General features: G+C 37.9%; 1 protein-coding gene across 1 annotated transcript; it reads left to right on the top strand.

The window, feature by feature from the left end:
• Window positions 1-15,447: 15,447 nt before the first annotated feature.
• LOC145007199 (dynamin-related protein 3A-like) lies at window positions 15,448-17,407 on the top strand. The gene is made up of 6 exons (XM_078966178.1): window positions 15,448-15,475; window positions 16,018-16,070; window positions 16,289-16,381; window positions 16,575-16,712; window positions 16,780-16,898; window positions 17,001-17,407. The coding sequence occupies exons 1-6, from the start codon at window positions 15,448-15,450 to the stop codon at window positions 17,044-17,046; spliced, it is 477 nt and encodes a 158-aa protein (XP_078822304.1). The 3' UTR covers window positions 17,047-17,407.
• The last annotated feature ends 1,223 nt before the right edge of the window (window positions 17,408-18,630 follow it).

Raw genomic sequence — 18,630 nt, 5'->3', positions numbered from 1 at the left:
GAACGGGTAAGACAAGGACTTATAAATTATCATTCAAAGTATGATGAATATTATAAAGTAACTAAATGTTTTATTTCCCAATCATAGTTACTTTAGGAAAATGTGAATAAGGTGCTAATCCATGAAATTACACTTTACACTTTGTCTAAGTCGTTGGTGGAGCGTGTGTGGTTAACCGGCACACTAACTTGGACTTAACAAGGTAGGTAAAGGGTGACTTAAGGTTTATTATAGTATCGGTGGAGCGTGTGTGGTTTACCGGCACATCGATTGAGTGATAAACTTTAAGGGTACCAAGTGATTTGCATGGTTACTTCACACCTCGTTTTGTGATCCTCAGTATCCCAGTCATAAAACTTGGAGGGCACTCTCGAGATTGAAACATGCCTTTGAAAAGTTCATTGAATCTCAAAGAATCTAGGAATTTCTAAAAACCAATAAAACCTAATATCTAATATTTCGGTTTTCGTGGTGGAAATTGCTGAATCGTCATTCACCTACCTTTCAAATATGGTATAGCTTAGATTACGGCATACCTCTTCTAAGTTATATTATATTGTGATTGGATCCTAGCCTTAATATTACATTTGGGTGTTTTATTAAGGACTCTCTTATATCTATACTAAACTTGTTCTTCTCTTTCATATGTCTTCAAATAATGCTCCTGGATCGAATCCTAATGGCTCCTTTACTCTTATGAGTTTGTGTGGGAAAGTCACCTTCGATGGATCCAACTTCAATGAATGGATCAGAAACATCAGGATGATTACGCGCTACGAGGACAAAGAATATGTCCTTGACAAGGAGCTTAAGGAAATTGATGAGTCCACTGCAACTCCCCAGGAGATCGCTGACTTCCATACTCATGAAAGAGATGCTACCAAAGTGGCTTGCATCATGATGGCCACAATGACAGCTGAACTCCAAAAGTCTTATGAGGATTTCTACCCTTATGAAAGGCACCAAGATTTGATGGAAAGATACCATCAAAGTGCACGACAAGAGAGGTACGAAATCATCTGCTCCATGATAACAACCATGATGAAGGATGGGGATTCCGTCATGAGCCACATGCAGAAAATGCAAAGATATGTGGATCGATTGCTGAAGCTTAATGTGAACTTCCCTGAGGAGCTTGCAATAGATATAATTTTGCGCTCCTTACCATCGTGATATGATCAATTCCGCATGACATATCACATGAATAAGGAAGAGGTCACTCTCAGCAAACTTCAGGGACTTCTCAAGACTGCAGAAACAGGTCTTAAGGGGAAGTCGGTTGCTACCACTTCTACTCCAAACTCAACTCCTGTCTTGGCAATCGGGAAAAGTCGAGGGAGGAAGAGAAAGAGATCTTCGAAGGGTACCAAGGCTCGGACCCTTGATGGCTCTTCTTCAAGTGGAACCAAGAAAGGTTTCATTACTCCTTCTTCTGACCCAAAAGAGGCTGAATGCTTCTATTGCCATGAAAAAGCTCATTGGAAGCGGAACTGCCCAAAGTACCAGCAGGATGTGAAGGATGGGAAAGTCAAACCCAACCATGCAGGTATTTACACTATCATTTATAATAACTCACCCCATTCGAAATCTTGGGTCCTTGATACCGGTTGTGGTATTCATATTTGTTGTGACCTGCAGGGACTAAGAAGAAGTGAGGATGTGGAGCAAGGAAGAATAAACTTGATCATGGGGAACAGGAAAGCTTCACCTGTCACCAAGATTGGAGTTTATACTTTATCGCTAAGTAGTGGGTTTAGTTTAGATTTGAATAAGTGTTGTTACTCGCCAGGAATGGCAAGAAATATTATTTCCTTTCATGCTTTGTACAAACAAGGGTTTACCTTTTCATTTAATAATGAAGTTGGTTCTATTGATGCTTTCTTTAATAATGTTCTTTATTTCAAAGCATTACCTTGTGATGGTGTGTATGAAGCTGTATCTGTTGTAGATAACTCAGGAAATAATGTTTTGTGTATTGATTCTACTAATAATAATAACTTGGATAAAGCATCATTATGGCATTGTCGTCTTGGACATATAAGCAAGAAACGCATAGGCCAACTCCAAAAGGATGGAGTCTTGGAGTCGTTTGACCTAAAGTCAGATGATAGTTGCGAATCATGCTTACTTGGAAAAATGACAAAGTCACCCTTCACAGGCTCGTGTGAAAGGGGTGAAGGTTTGTTGGACCTTATACACACGGATGTGTGTGGGCCATTCAAACATGCCACAAGGGATGCTAATCGTTATTATTTGACTTTTACTGATGATTACAGTAGATATGGATATGTCTACTTAATCAAGCATAAGTCAGAGACTTTCGAGAAGTTTAAGGAATTTAAACAGGAAGTCGAGAATCAATTGGGCAGGAACATTAAGATGCTTCGATCCGATCGAGGTGGTGAGTATCTTAGTTCATAGTTCCTCGACTATCTAAGGGAATGTGGGATTGTCTCACAATTGACACCTCCCAGGACACCGCAGTTGAATGGTGTGGCTGAGAGGCGTAATCGAACCTTGTTGGACATGGTTCGTTCCATGATGAGTCGAGCTTTGCTACCAATCTCATTCTGGGGGTATGCCTTAGAGACTACCGCCCATATCCTTAATCTAGTCCCTACAGAGAAAGTTGCCAAAACTCCTCACGAGATGTGGACTGTTAAAGTACCTAAACTAGACCACATCAAGATTTGGGGTTGCGAGGCTTTCGTGAGACGCGAGACTCATGATAAGCTCGAACCCCGAAGCAAGAAGTGTATTTTCATCGGCTACCCACAGCAATCCTTTGGTTACCTCTTCTACAGACCTAGTGACAATGTGGTCTTTGTAGCAAGAAGAGGAGTCTTTCGAGAAAGAGAGTTTATAAGCCAAGGAGACAGTGGGAGGCAAATTGATCTTGAAGAAATTCAAGAGTCAAGTGGTGAAGGAACTTCAAACTCTAGCCCTCAACTTGAGGAGGAAACTCCTGTTGAGCCAATTGACGAATCTGTACCTCTGAGGTGTTCCACGAGAGTTAGGAGTGCACCTGAGCATTACTATGGATTCCATATTACTGCAGAAGGTGAGACACTTATTAGTGATGGAACACTAGTAAGTCAAGATGACCCTAACAGCTACGAGGAAGCCATGGCAGGCCCCGAGTCTGCTAAATGGAAAGAGGCTATGGATAGCGAGATACAATCCATGTATGACAATCAAGTTTGGAACTTGGTTGAGAATGTACCAGGTCGAAAGACTGTAGGGTGCAAATGGGTCTTCAAGAAGAAGATCGAAATGGATGGTAAAGTACACACTTATAAGGCTAGACTAGTTGCAAAGGGCTTCTCTCAAATTCCTAGAGTGGATTATGATGAGACCTTTTCTCCGGTAGCCAAGATTAAGTCTATTCGGGTTCTGTTAGCCATAGCCGCATTTCATGACTATGAAATTTGGCAAATGGATGTCAAAACCGCTTTCCTTAATGGAAAGTTGGCTGAAGATGTTTACATGAGTCAGCCAGAGGGTTTTGTCAGCAACGAGTACCCCAATAGAGTGTGTAAGCTTGAGAAATCCATTTATGGGTTAAAGCAAGCACCTCGCAGATGGAATCTTTGCTTTGATGAAAAGGTCAAGGAATTTGGCTTTTCTAGGAGTGAAGATGAATCTTGTGTGTATGTCAAGGCTAGTGGGAGTATAGTTAGCTTCTTGGTATTGTATGTGGATGACATACTACTCATAGGAAACGACATTCCAACCCTGCAGGAAGTAAAATCCTGGCCTGGAAAGTGTTTCACTATGAAGGACCTCGGTGAAGCTGCCTATATTTTAGGGATAAGGATCTTGAGAGATCGGAGTAAAAGACTAATTGGACTTAGTCAAAGTACCTACTTGGATAAGGTGCTGAAGAGATTCAGCATGCAGGACTCCAAGAAAGGAGAATTGCCCATCCAGAGTAACGCCAAACTGAGTAAGACACAAAGCCCTAGTACTGAGGCTGAGATAGCACAAATGAGTCGAATACCTTATGCTTCGGCTGTAGGATCGATCATGTATTCTATGACGTGTACTCGACCTGATGTAGCTTTTGCCCTGAGCATGGTTAGCAGGTTTCAAGGGAACCCTGGCAAGGCACACTGGACTGCGGTAAAGAATATTCTCAAGTACCTACAAAGGACTAAGGACTGGGTCCTTACCCTCGGTGCGAGTGATGACTTGAGAGTTGTAGGGTATAGTGATGCTAGCTTCCAGACTGATAGGGATAATTTCCACTCTTAGTCGGGCTGGGTCTTTACCCTAAATGGAGGAGCAATTTCTTGGAAGAGTTCCAAGCAAGAGACAGTGGCAGATTCTACTTGTGAATCAGAGTATATTGCAGCTAGCGAGGCGGCAAAGGAGGCGTTATGGCTGAGGAACTTCATTGGAGACCTTGAAGTTGTACCAGCTATTAAAGAGCCAATGGAAATTTTCTGTGATAGTGAAAGTGTTGTTACCTTAGCAAAGGAACCAAGGGATCACGGGAGATCCAGACACATCGATAGAAAATACCATTTCATCAGACATCGGATCGAAGAAGGACTCCTCGTGGCAAAGAGGGTATCATTAGATGAGAATCTGGCAGATCCCCTCACGAAGGGACTGACTCGGGTTAAGCATCTCCAACATGCTCGAAGCATCGGGTTAAAGGATGATATTAGATTTAGTAGTTAGATAACCTCGAAATTTGTAAAGTGTAATTGACATCTGATGATGAATAAAAATGTTTTTATTTATGAGTAAAATGTTGCTATCTCATGTCGATCGTTTACTATATTTCTTTTGCATGTTTTGACTTCCAGGATAATTTTGTTTGGTATAACATATTATTCAAGCCTCCACAGTCGGTCATATGTCGGAAGTAGGTATGAATCAAGACTGTCATGGTTGGTTGTAGAGGTCTTGGACAAGGCTACAGCAATCATGAGTGCTCATAAGTTCTGAGCATTGGACTCAACCCACGCTCACTGGAATCACTTCATGGAATTCTATCTCGAGTGATCGTGAGACGGTAATATCATATAAGTCTTCAAACCTAGAGATATGATTTGTTACTTACAAGTTGGTTATGCATTGATTGTACGAAAACGCATTGGTAACTCGATGTTATAAAATGTACTCTTGTGTGTAATTCAATGAGTGGTAGAACAAACATATGAGTCGAAGTTTATCTGTTCCTTCTTGGATTAGAAGCTGATATCTGGGCCCCTCGATGATTTTGTTTTGACCTATGTACCGGGCCCGGTCAGAACTAAGTTGATGTGTTCAATGAAGTTCTTTGTCAAACAAATCAGAAATCGGGAAACAAACTGTTGGACAATAAGTAAGACGTTGTTCCGTGTATTTGTCCGACTGATATCTAGAACAGAGGATTATATGATCACTTATCTTAAATGGCGTACCATCATCTTCTCAGTTCCGAGAAACCTTGTAAAGAGCTACGATTGCCGATCGGTTCCTGAAGTCATACTTGCAGTAATAGTTATTAGACTTATCCAAGTGGGAGACTGTTGGATAAGGTGTCTAAGTCCATAACTATTTCTGGTATGTACTTGACCCGACCCGGCATGGTCCATTTGGGTTGCATGGCACCATGCAATTGGATAGACTAAATGAGAGAAATAACACTTGGAGATTATTAATATATTATAAGTTCTAATATATTAATAATATTATTTGATTAGTTTGATCAAGAATTAATTTAGAATTAACTATGTGATCAAAAGATAACTAATTAAATATATGGGTTGATTATGTAAATTATCCATATCTTGTATAGTGGGCTAAGAGGCTCCATGGATTATCAAGTTGGGTTCCACCCATAGGATACTCCATGGATGCTCCATGGGAGTTACAAACCCATGGGTCATGGAAATGAAGAGTCATGACACATTAGGGTTTAACCCTAGATGTGTCAACACTATATAAGAAACATGTTCTCCACCAAAATCGGCTACACTAAGAAACCCATCAGATGATAATTAGACAAACATAGATCCAAGGTTATTAGGGTTGCATGTACACTTAGGAAGTGTTAGAATGCTCAAAACCCATCAGATGCGCTATTTAAGATAAGTGATCATATAATCCTCTGTTCTAGATATCAGCTGGACAAACACATGGAACAATGTCTAACTTATTTTCCAGCAGTTTGTTTCCCGATTTTCGATTTGCTCGACATAGAACTAAATTTAACACATCAATTCGGTTCTGAACGGGCCCGATACATAGGTGAAAAAAAAATGATCAAGGGGCCCAGATATCGCTTCTAATCCAAGAAGGAACAAATAAACTTCGACTCATATGCTTATTCTACTACTTGTTTAATTACACACAAAAGTACGTTTTATAACATCAAGTTACCAATGCAGTCTCGTAAGATCAATGCATGACTAACTCATAGGCAACAAGTCATATCTCTAGGTTTGAAGACTTATATGATATTACCATCTCACGATCACTCAAGATAAATTCCATGAAGTGATACCAGTGGGCGTGGGTTGATTCCAATGCTCAGAAATTATGAGCACTCATGAGTGTTGTAGCCATGTCCAACAACTTAGACCTCTGCAACCATCTCATGACAGTGTTAATTCATACCTACTTCCAACATATGACCGACTGTGGGGCTTCGAATAATATGATATACCAAATATAATTATTTTGGAAGTCAAAACATGCAAACGAAATATAGTAAACGATTTACAAGAGATAGCATCACTTTACTCATACATAAACACAAATTTTATTCATCATCAAATGTCAATTACACTTTACAAATTTCAAAAATTATCTAACTACTAAAACTAATATCATCCTTCAGCCCTATTCTCCGAGCATGTTGGAGATGCTTAACCCGAGTCCGTCCCTTTGTGAGGGGATCTGCTGGATTCTCATCCGATGATACCCTCTTTGCCATGAGGAGTCCTTTTTCTATTCGATGTCTGATGAAATGGTATTTTCTGTTGATGTGTCTGGATCTCCCATGATCCCTTGGTTCCTTGGCTAAGGCAAGTGCACTTTCACTATCACAGAAAATTTCCATTGGCTCCTTTATAGCTGGTACAAATCCAAGGTCTCCAATGAAGTTCTTCATCTATATCGCCTCCTTTGCTGCCTTACTTGCTGCTATACATTCTGATTCGCAAGTTGAATCAACCATTATCTCTTTCTTGGAACTCTTCCAAGTAATTGCTCCTCCGTTTAAGGTAAAGAGCCAGCCTGACTGAGAGCAGAAATTATCCCTATCAGTCTGAAATCTAGCATCACTATACCCTACAATTCTCAAGTCATCACTCCTACCGAGGGTAAGGACCCAGTCCTTAGTCCTCCGCATGTACTGGAGGATATTCTTTACCGCAGTCCAGTGAGCCTTGCTAGGGTTCCCCTGATATCTGCTGACCATGCTCAAGGAAAAAGTCACATCAGGACGAGTGCAGGTCATAGCATACATGATCAATCCTACTGAAGAAGCATAAGGTACTCGACTCATTTATGCTATCTCAGCCTCAGTACTCAGGCTCTGAGTTTTACACAATCTTGCGTTACACTAGATGGATAACTCTCCTTTCTTGGAGTCCTGCATGCTGAACCTCTTAAGTACCTTTGGCAAGTAGGTACTCTGACTAAGTCCAATTAGTCTTTTACTCTAGTTTCTCAGAATCCTTATCCCATGAATATAGGTAGCTTCTCCTAGGTCTTTCATAAAGAAACACTTCCCAAGCCAGGACTTCACTTCCTGCAAGGTTGGGATGTCATTTCCTATGAGTAGTATGCTATCCACATACAATACCAAAAAGCTAACTATACTCCCACTAGCCTTGACATATACACAAGATTCATCTTCACTCCTTGAGAAGCCAAATTCTTTGACTTTCTCATCGAAGCAAACATTCCATCTATGAGGTGCCTGTTTCAATCCATAAATGGGTTTCTCGAGCTTACACACTCTATTAGGGTATTCTGTACTGACAAAACCCTCTGGCTGACTCATGTAAACATCTTCAGCCATACTTCCATTAAGGAAGGTGGTTTTGACATCCATTTGCAATATTTCATAATCATGAATGCAGCGATGGCTAACAGGAACCTAATAGACTTAATCTTTATTATTGGTGAAAAGGTCTCATCATAATCAACTCCCGAAGTTTGAGAAAAGCCCTTTGCAACCTATTGCGCCTTATATGTGTGTACATTACCATCCACATCGGTCTTCTTCTTGAAGTTCCACTTGCACCCAACTGTCTTACGACCTGGTATATTGTCAACCAAGTTCCAAATTTGATTGTCATTCATGGAATGTATCTTGTTGTTCATTGCCTCTTTCTATTTGGCAGACTTGGGGCCTGCCATGGCTTCCGCGTAACTGTTAGGTTCATCCAGACTTACCAATGTCTCATCACTGATAAGTATCTCACCTTTCGCAGTAATATGGAAACCATAATAATGCTCAGGTGCATTCCTAACCCTTGTGGAATTCCTCAGAGGTACAGACTTGTCAATTGGCTTAACAGGAGTTTCCTCCTCAGGTTGAGTGCTAGGGTTTAAAGTTCCTTCACCACTTGACTCTTGAATTTCTTCAAGGTCAATTTTCCTCCCACTGTTTCCTTGGCTTAGCAAATCTCTCTCTCTCTCTTTCTCTCTCTCTCTCTCTCTCTCAAGACACCTCTCCTTGCTGCAAAGACCACATTGTCACTAGGTCTGTAGAAGAGGTAACCAAAGGATTTATGTGGGTAGCCGATGAAAATACACCTCTCACTTCGAGGTTCGAGCTTATCATGAGTTTCGCATCTCACGAAAGCCTCACAACCCCAAATCTTGATGTGGTATATTTTGGGAACTTTACCAGTCCACATCTCATGAGGAGTTTTGGGAACTTTCTTTTTAGGGACCAGATTAAGGATATGGGCGGAAATCTATAAGGCATACCCCCAAAATGAGATTGGTAGCGAAGCTCGACTAATCATGGAACGAACCATATCCAACAAGGTTCGGTTACGCCTCTCAGCCACACCATTAAGTTGTGGTGTCCTGGAAGGTGTCAATTGTGATATAATCCCACATTCCTTAAGATGGTCGAGGAACTCTGTACTAAGATACTCACCACCATGATCGGATCGAAGCATCTTAATGTTCCTGCCCAATTGATTCTCGACTTCTTGTTTAAACTCTTTAAACCCTTCAAAAGTCTCTGACTTATACTGGAATAAATAGACATATTCATATCTGCTATAATCATTAGTAAAAGTCAAATAATAATGATTAGCATCCCTTGTGGCAGATTTGAAGGGTCCACAAACATCCGTGTGCACTATTTCCAACACACCTTCACCCCTAGCACAAGAACCATGAAGGGTAACTTTGTCAGTTTTCCAAGTAAGCATGATTCACAACTATTGTCTAACTTTAGGTCAAATGACTCCAAGACTCTATCCTTTTGGAGTTGGCTTATGCATTTCTTGCTCACATGTCCAAGACGACAATGCCATAATGATGCTTTATCCAAGTTATTATTACTAGAAGAATCAATACACAACACATTATTTCCTAGATTATCTACAACAAATACAGATTCATACACACCATCACAAGGTAATGCTTTAAAATAAAGAACATTATTAAAGAAAGCATTTATTCCACCAATTTCATTATCAAAAGAAAAGGTAAACCCTTGTTTGTACAAATCATGAAAGGAAATAATATTTCTTGCCATTTATTGCGAATAACATCATTTATTCAAATCTAAAGTAAACCCACTACTTAGCAACAAAGAATAAACTCCAATCTTGGTGACGTGTGAAGTTTCCTATTCCCCATGATCAAATTCATCTTTCCATGCTCCACATTCTCACTTCTTCTTAGTCCCTACAAATCAGAACATATATGAATACCACAACCTGTATTAAGTACCCCAAGAGTTAGAATAGGGTGAGTTATTAGATAGAATAGTGTAAATACCTGCATGGTTGGGTTTAACTTTCCCATCCTTCACATCTTGCTGGTAGTTTGGACAGTTCCGGATCCAATGCAATTTTTCATGGAAATAGAAGCATTCAGCCTCTTTTGGGTCAGAAGAAGGAGTGACGAAACCTTTATTGGTTCCACTTGAAGAAGAGCCATCAAGGATCCTAGCCTTGGTACCCTTCGAAGACCTCTTCCTCTTTTTCCATCTACCTTTTCCGATTGCCAAGATAGCGGTAGAGTTTGGAGTAAGAGTAGGAGTGTTAACAACCGACTTACCTTTAAGACTTGTTTCTGCAATATTTAGGAGTCCTTGAAGTTTGTTGAGTGTGACTTCTTCCTTATTCATGTGGTATGTCATGCATAATTGATCATAACACGAGGGCAAGGATTGCAAAATGATATCTATTGCAAGTTCCTCAGGGAAGTTCACATTAAGCTTCAATAAACGCTCCACATACCTTTTCATTTTCTACATATGGCCCGTGATGGATTCTCCATCCTTCATCCTGGTTGTTATCATGGAGGAGATTATTTCATACCGCTCTTGACAAGCACTCTGATGGTATCTTTCCATCAAATCTTGGTGCATCTCAAAAGGGTAGTAGTCCTCATAGGACTTCTAGAGTTCAGCTGTCATGGTGGCCATCATGATGCATGCCACTTTGGTGGCATCTCTTTCATGAGTCCATAAGTCAGCGATCTCCTAAGGAGTAGCAATGGACTCATCGATCTCCTTTAGCTCCTTATCGAGGACATATTCCTTGTCCTCGTAGCGAGTCACCTTCCTGATGTTCCGGATCCAATCCATAAAGTTGGAACCATCGAAGATGACTCTCCCACATAGGTTCATGAGGGAAAAGGAGCCAGTAAGGTTTGAGTCAGAAGCAGTGTTGTTGGAAGACATCTAAAAAGAAGAGAACAAGATTAGTTTAGATATAAAGAGAGTCCTTAATAAAACACCCAAATGTAATATTAAGGCTAGGATCCAATGACAATATATTATAACTTAGAAAAGGGATGCCGTAATCTAAGATATAACATATTTAAAAGGTAGGTGAATGACGATTCACCAATTTCCACCATGAAAAACAAAATATAAATATTAGTCCAGTTTAGTGTGCTCCACCGACCTATAATAAACTTTAAGTCATCCTTTACCTACCTTGTTAAGTCCAGTTTAGTGTGCCGATTAAGCATACACGCTCCACTAACGACTTAAACAAAATATAACGTGTAATTTCATGGATTAGCACCTTATTCACATTTTCCTAAAGTAACTAAGATTGGGAATTTAATAAAACATTTAGTTACTTTTTAATATTCATCATACTTTTAATGAGAATTTATAAGTCCTTGTCCTACCCGTTCGGCTAACGACCCTCCACCGATCAAGGAAGCGGTGGGTGAAGGTGGACACTCATTAAGCTGCCATTTTATAGGCAACAACTTTATACCCACCCCCCCCCCCCCCCCCCCCCCGCCCCCCCTTATAGACCGGCTTCATGAATGAGGCCTACTAATGGTAAGAAGACTTGGTCTTATACATATATATATATATATATATATATATATATATATATATATATATATATATATATATATATATATTATTTAACTTATAATATTATAAAGTATAAGGTTTGATTTTTAACTTTTAAAAATCTAGGGGTTGGAACTAAAGTTTATTAAGTGACTTTACATGTTCAAAACTTGAAGGAAAGTTTTGTAACTTTACAAAACCTTTCACATTCATAACTTATGAGTTATTAAAATGAAGACTCTTAATTTTATAACTTATGTGTTCTTTTAATGGTTTTTAACACAAAGAGACTTTTGGTTATCCATAACTTGAGGACAAGTTATGGACTCCATTAAAACACATAAAGATCATGAATTAAACATTTAAAAAAAGTAATTCCTACGATCTATCTCATAGGAACATGAACATTCATGTCAAAGTTTCAAGAACATATGGATACATAAGATTATGAAATATTGATATTAGCCATTGTAAATGGATTAGAACAACCATTAAACCATCTAAAACAAGTTTTACAACACCAAAACAGTATATGGTAATGTTTCTAGTCCATTTACAACTGCAAAGCTCCAAAAATTGCTCACTGGATGACAAACTCGTTGAGTTCAACAGGGAACTCATCGAGTTCATGCAATAGGACATAAACTCGACGAGTTTTTGGCCAGAACTCGTCGAGTTTTCTTGTCTGGATAGTTTTTGGCTTTGCATCAAGTATTTAATAAACAAGCCTAGGCTCTGATACCACTAATGGGTTTTGAGCATTCTAACACTCCTAAGTGTACATGCAACCCTAAAAAACCTTGGATCTATGTTTGTCTAAAATACATGCAAAATATGATTTCCAAGGTTCATAATCCTATCTAGCATACATGGGGAACATTTAATCTAAAAGATGGCTAGATTTACATACCTTGTAGTTGATTTGATTCCTTGAAAACCTTGAGAGCCTAACACCCCAAGTGTGATGCCTCAAATTCTTCACGCAACACCAAATGCTTTGGAATGACTTTGAGAGAATGCAAACATTTGTAAAAATTGGCCTAGCCATCTTGTAACTTCATGTGACCGATTTTGGTGAATACGATGTCCTTTATATAGTGTGTCACATCTAGGGTTACACCATGTAAACCCTAATGTGACATGAATCTTCATTTCCATGACCCATGGGTTTGTAACTCCCATGGAGCATCCTATGTGTTCAACTGAACTTGATAATCCATGGAGCCTTTATCCCACTATACAAGTTATGGATGATTTAGATAATCAAACCAAATATTTAATTAGTTATCTTTTGATCACTTAATTAATTCCAAATTAATTCTTACTCAATACTAATTAAATAATACTACTAATATATTAGAACTTATAATATATTAATAAACCATAAGCGTTATTTCTCTCATTTAGTCTATCCAAATGCATGATGCCATGCAACCCAAATAGACCATGCCGGGTCGGGTCACTACAAGAAAAAGATCCTTTTATGATGCGCAAACCACGACACTCGTTGATTTATGTTATGCATTATTGCGTGCCCTTAAATTAGTGTTTAAAAAAAAGACGGAGGGCACCTATAATAAAATGTGCGTCGTCTTAGGATGTCGCTTTATATTTTTTAATGGAATGCGTGTTCCATAGTTAGGGAAAGGGGGAAATGAAATTCTAAGAAAATTAAAAACCCCGCCTTCCTTTTTTTCTCCTTTCCCTCTTGCCCAAATTATGAACGCTCCTTCCTTACTGCCGCCTACTTCTTCCCCCACTTACTTCTACCCACTAGAACCACCATATCTCCCACTCGATGTTGAAATTGTTAGAAAAAGCCCTAATTATATTCTCAAGTCTCAATATTAGGAATGTGAATCTTGATTCTCGTTTGTTTCAGATTCCCCATAAATAAATCGAAAAATACACAGGCGAAGAACCATAACCTTGATCCATTAGCTTCCTGATTGCATCTCGTCATCACCTTTGAATCTTCTGCGTTAGAGACCCAGGTAATCAATTTATTTTTCATTTCTTCACATATCTTTTTCTAGTTTTGAATGATTTTTTGCTGTTTGGGAAGGAATAACAAATTCATCCTCTCCAGTAGCCGAGAACCTTCACTCTCTCCTTCTCCTTTTCTCTGTAAACTCTAATCCACCTCCATTACTACCGAATCCATTTTGTTTATCCTAAAGGAATAACACAACCAAGCTCGTATCTTAGATCAAGTACTCTGGTGTGGAGTTAAGAATTGAGGGCGCACTTCAGGCTCACATCCTCATTGACGTACATCACGTGATATTCCAGACCATCGAGGTTTGATTGACTTGAGGGTTCCGCTCGGAGACTGGAGTAGCGGATTAGGTCCATGAAAATCAGAGGAGGTGGTGAAGGATGATGGTTTTAGGAGGCGATGAATAACATGAATGAGGAGATGTTGTTCCTAACTGTATCCTAGTCTCCGAATGTACAACAATTAAGGCAATATATATGGGGGTTTCTTTCAAGAAGCAAGTACAATGTACAACAACTAAAGTTTACTTGGTCTCAAATTCTTCTTTCCCAGGTTGTTTTTCTGCCCTCGTTGTACTTTTAGTTTTCCCGCATCTTCTTATAGTTTCGAGATGCTTTTCATGTGCTTATAAGCTTGCTGGTGTTTACAAACTTATTGGCACGCATAAACTCATTTATATCTTGTAATCAGCTTCATGTTTAATAAGAATATATATTGTGCATTTTGATTGTAGTCTGAGGCTTGTAAGGTTTTCAGGTTATATTGAATCAAAACTGCATAGGCTAAGTTGGTGATCTGTTGTGAAGTGTATGTTGATTTACGCTAATATATGTTTATGTTTTCAGCCAAACACAGGACTCTTTGTGGGTCTAAACAAAGGGCATGTTGTCACCAAGAAGGAATTAGCACGTCGTCCTTCCGACAGAAAAGGGGTAAGTAATAAATCATGATATCTAAATTGTGTTGAGTTTCTTTTGGTTAAATTAATGGTTGTGTTTCTTTGGATTATATATAGAAAACAAGCATAAGATCACACTTTGTGAGAAACCTTATCATGTATATTTGAGATCTTTTGTCTTTAAAATAATGGGCTTTGAATACTTAGACCAAAAGCAGTTTTTTCTACCTACCAAGATTAATAACACACTGCCTAAATTCATCAACTTCAGAAAACTCAAAACTACATGTCTGATAGAAGCCTGAGTGTATTTTACTGGAGCTTAAAGAACGTGACATTTTAATTGATATGGATTATGATTCAGAATTCGTCTAACTGCCTGTTAAACCTAGCTAAACGAGTCTTTGTCATTCAGGCCAGCAATGCATCTATATCCTCTCATGTTCAAGTAATTTTTGTATATACTCATAAGTTGCACATCAACTAGGTGATTAGATTATTCAGGGCTAGAGAGAGTGTCTTTTGATATAGCTCATCTGAATCAATTGTATGTTTGTGTGTAAGGATTCATTAAGAGGAAAAAAATGTTAGAGCTCTGATAAGTGTTGATTCTTTAAGCGTCTATGAAAAATCTAAACTTTATTTTATGTCAACCAACACAAAGTCTGATCATTAACACCCTAATTGGGTGTCTGAATACTGTAGGCTGAGACAGATAGGGAAGCAGGAGGAAATAAGGGTGTCTCTAATAAACAAATTCATTTAAAGATTTTTTCACCTAATGTACTTGACATTACCCTTGTGGATTTACCTGATACAACAAAAGTTCCTGTTGGAGATTAGTCATCAAACATTGAAGCTTGTATTAGGACAATGATAATGTCATACATTAGCTGTTACACCCGCAAATGTTGACCTTGCCAACTCAGATGCACTTTAAATTGCTGGAAATGCAGACCCTGATGGTAGGCACTGATTTCATTGAGTGATTTTGGTAGAAAAACTAGAAATAAAATGAAAATTCATCTCTTTAACATGGCTTCTTTTCTTTTTGTGATGTTAGGTTACAGGACAATTTTGTAGCCAATTTATTATGTGACTTATTGGTTATATATTATATGACTTTTTCAGGAAATATTAATGGATTGGTAGCAAGGAAGAAGTTAGCACAAGCTCATTGGTTAGTGGGGTATTGGATTACTCACAATTTCTTTTAAAAAAATCAATACTATTTGTTTTATGTCCTAATAGTTTAATCACTAGAGAAAATAGTCAAGTGGCTAAATTAATAAAAACATAAAATATGAACACATAATTTGACAACTCTATATGTGAACGCGGGCTGTAATTGAGAACATTCCATTCAAGAAAAAAATATTCAGTGAAATTGAAAACATTTGTCCTCCTCAATGCATTTTAGCAACCAACACATCCACCATTGACCTCAATTTAATTGGATAAAAAAATCAAATCTCAAGATTGAGTTATCGGGGCAAATTTCTTCAGGTTAAACAAAATAATCCACATCTTTATCTTAAGATTATATAACATTTTCAAATAATAATTTTGTTTTTTTATTTATTAAATGAAATGATTACAATCCAGCTCATGTGATGCCATTACTCGAGATAGTTAGAACAGAAAAGACATCTGCACAAGTGATTCTTAACCTAATGACAGTTGGAAAAGTCATAAAAAGAAGTGCCTGTTGTTGTGAGGAATTGTACAGGTTTTGCTGTTAATCACATGTTTTTTCCATACACACAAGAGGAGATGTCAGGAGGAGCAAGAATACACATTTTCACCTATTAATATGTAACACCCAACTCCCTTAGTTTGCAATAAATATATTTAATCAATCAAGTCACTGCTGCAGGAAGTTGACCCTTGTGAGGAGTTAACTGATGATGACATCAGAACTACTATACAAAATGCAACAAGCCCTAGATCTGCATTGTTTGTACCTGAAGTATGTCTTATTTTTATAAACCCCTCACTCACAAGTCATATCTACATACTTTTTATAACTTAATATTTTGTTACACAGGTTCCATTTGAAGTTCTAATTAGACGACAGATGTGCTTGTTTACTATATCCAAGCCTTCAATGTGCAAGATTCATATAATTGGACACTGAGCTGACTGATTTGTTCATGTTTTAGATGGGCCATCGATGTATGGTGAATGAGTTACAGAGATTTCCTGTTCTCAGAAAGAGAATGGATAATGTCATAGGGAATTTTTTAAGTGATGGTCTTCAGCCTTCCGAAACCATGATTGGGCACATAGTTGAAAAGGAGGTACATATCATTATCTCTATTTTTTATTTTATCGTGACATTACTGAAAATATTGCTTTTTTGGGTAGATGGATTACATAAACACATCACACCCGAATTTTGTGTGTGGGAGTAAAGTTGTGGAGGTTACCTTGCAGCAAGTGAAATCTTCTAAGCTTGCAACAACAGTGTCGAGGCAAAAGGTGTGGTTAATATATCGTTAATAGCTATAATATTATGTTTTATTGTAAGTTTTGTGGTTTTTCATGTTTACTTATATATTTTTCTTGATTGATGTTGTATTTTGTAGGATGGAGTTGAGTATGAAAAAGCTCCACAATCTGAAAGGGGTATAAAGTCACGTGCAATTCTTTCTAGGCCTGTTAATGGAATTGCCACAGAACAAGTTCTCTTTTTTGCATTTAACTTTTAAACACGTTTTAGCATTGTTGTTGGATAATATTTTAGAGAAGCAAATTCTTTTTCTAAATTTAAAAAAAAAAAAAAAAATTAACATAGGTTTCCAATAGCAAAATAATATCACGTTCTGTTCTTCTTTCTGCCTTTGAAACTGCAAGAGATATTGAAGCCCTCAAAGAACCTAAGAACAAACTGGAGAAGTGAGTTGAAGATGGAGAAGTGAGTTGAAGAGCTGACATGGAGATTAGACTTTGAAAAGCATTTGAGGGTGTATTTTTTGATATTTCTTGTATCTAACTAGTTTGTATATTTTTGTTACAACTATTGATTTATTTTATCTTTGCATGTAACGATTGTTTGTATGACATTAAAATTTATGTAATGGAGTGTATTTTTTGTATATGATATTTTAGTTTCTATTATGAGATTAAATACAAATTTAATTTGAAAATTAGTAAATCCATAAATAATATTTTTTTTAATTTAAAATTATGATACGCAAAAATGTGTGTCATCTTCATTTATGGCATGGCCTTTCTTGATAGGGGTTTTCTTGATACGTATTACGTGTCATTAACACGTGCGTCGTAAGGTTACGACATGCAAATGCGTGTCGTCTTACTTTATGACAAGGCCTTCCTTGATACGCATTGCGTGTCGTAAACGCGCGTTGTAAATGCGCGTCGTCTATAGACGACGCACAAAAGCACGTCGTCTCCCTTTATGATATGGCCTTCCTTGACGTGCATTTGCGCGTCGTCTGAGCCTTTTATGACATGCAATGAGCGTCGTAAAAGGCTGTTTTCTAGTAGTGGGTCAAGTACATACCAATTATAGTTATGGACTTAGACACCTTATCCAACATATATACGGTTTATTGTTTGCGAGTTGGTTGTGTATTGATAATGCGTAAACGCATTGTTGCGCATAATTTGATGAGTGAATGACAAATGCATATAAGTCGAATTTTATCTATTCCTTTTATCCTAAGAGGGTAAAAGCGATATCTAGGCCCCTTGATGATTTGGTTTGAATTATGTGTCGGGCCCGGTCAGGACTAAATTGATGTGTTCAATTAAGTTCTATGCTAGACAAATCAAAGATCGAGAAACAAACTATTGGACAATAATTATGACTATGTTCCATGTAATTGTCTGCACAATATCTAGAATAGAGGACTGTACAATCGCTTATCTAAAGGACAAGTTACTGATAAGATCAGAGTTCGACAATATCTTTGAGAACTACGATTACTAATCGGATCCTGAAGTCATACTTCCATTTATAGTTGCTAGAATTATCCAAGTGGGAGACTGTTGGATTAGTGTCTAAGCCCGTAACTATATTTGGTATGTATTTGACCCGGTTGTGCATGGTCCTTTTAGGTTGCTTTCAACAGAGCAACTGGACGGGATGATTTATGGAGAGAGAGAGAGAGAGAGGTTATTATGGTTTATTAATATATTAAAAGAGAAATCATATAGTTTAATTAATATTGGTCAAAAATTAATTAAGAATTA

This window comes from Lactuca saligna, chromosome 7 (genome assembly GCF_052625555.1).
Source record: "Lactuca saligna cultivar CGN05327 chromosome 7, ASM5262555v1, whole genome shotgun sequence".
Classification (NCBI taxonomy): domain Eukaryota; kingdom Viridiplantae; phylum Streptophyta; class Magnoliopsida; order Asterales; family Asteraceae; genus Lactuca; species Lactuca saligna.
Note: the sequence above shows the minus strand (reverse complement) of the source record. Positions and strands in the feature narration are given on the sequence as shown.

Excerpts from the sequence above, each read along its gene's own strand:
- LOC145007199 (XM_078966178.1), top strand. The coding sequence starts at position 15,448 with ATGGCTTCTTTTCTTTTTGTGATGTTAG. Across the intron at positions 15,476-16,017 it reads TTTTCTTTTTGTGATGTTAG|CTCATGTGATGCCATTACTC; the intron begins GTTACAGGACAA and ends ATTACAATCCAG. Across the intron at positions 16,713-16,779 it reads GGCACATAGTTGAAAAGGAG|ATGGATTACATAAACACATC; the intron begins GTACATATCATT and ends TTTTTTGGGTAG.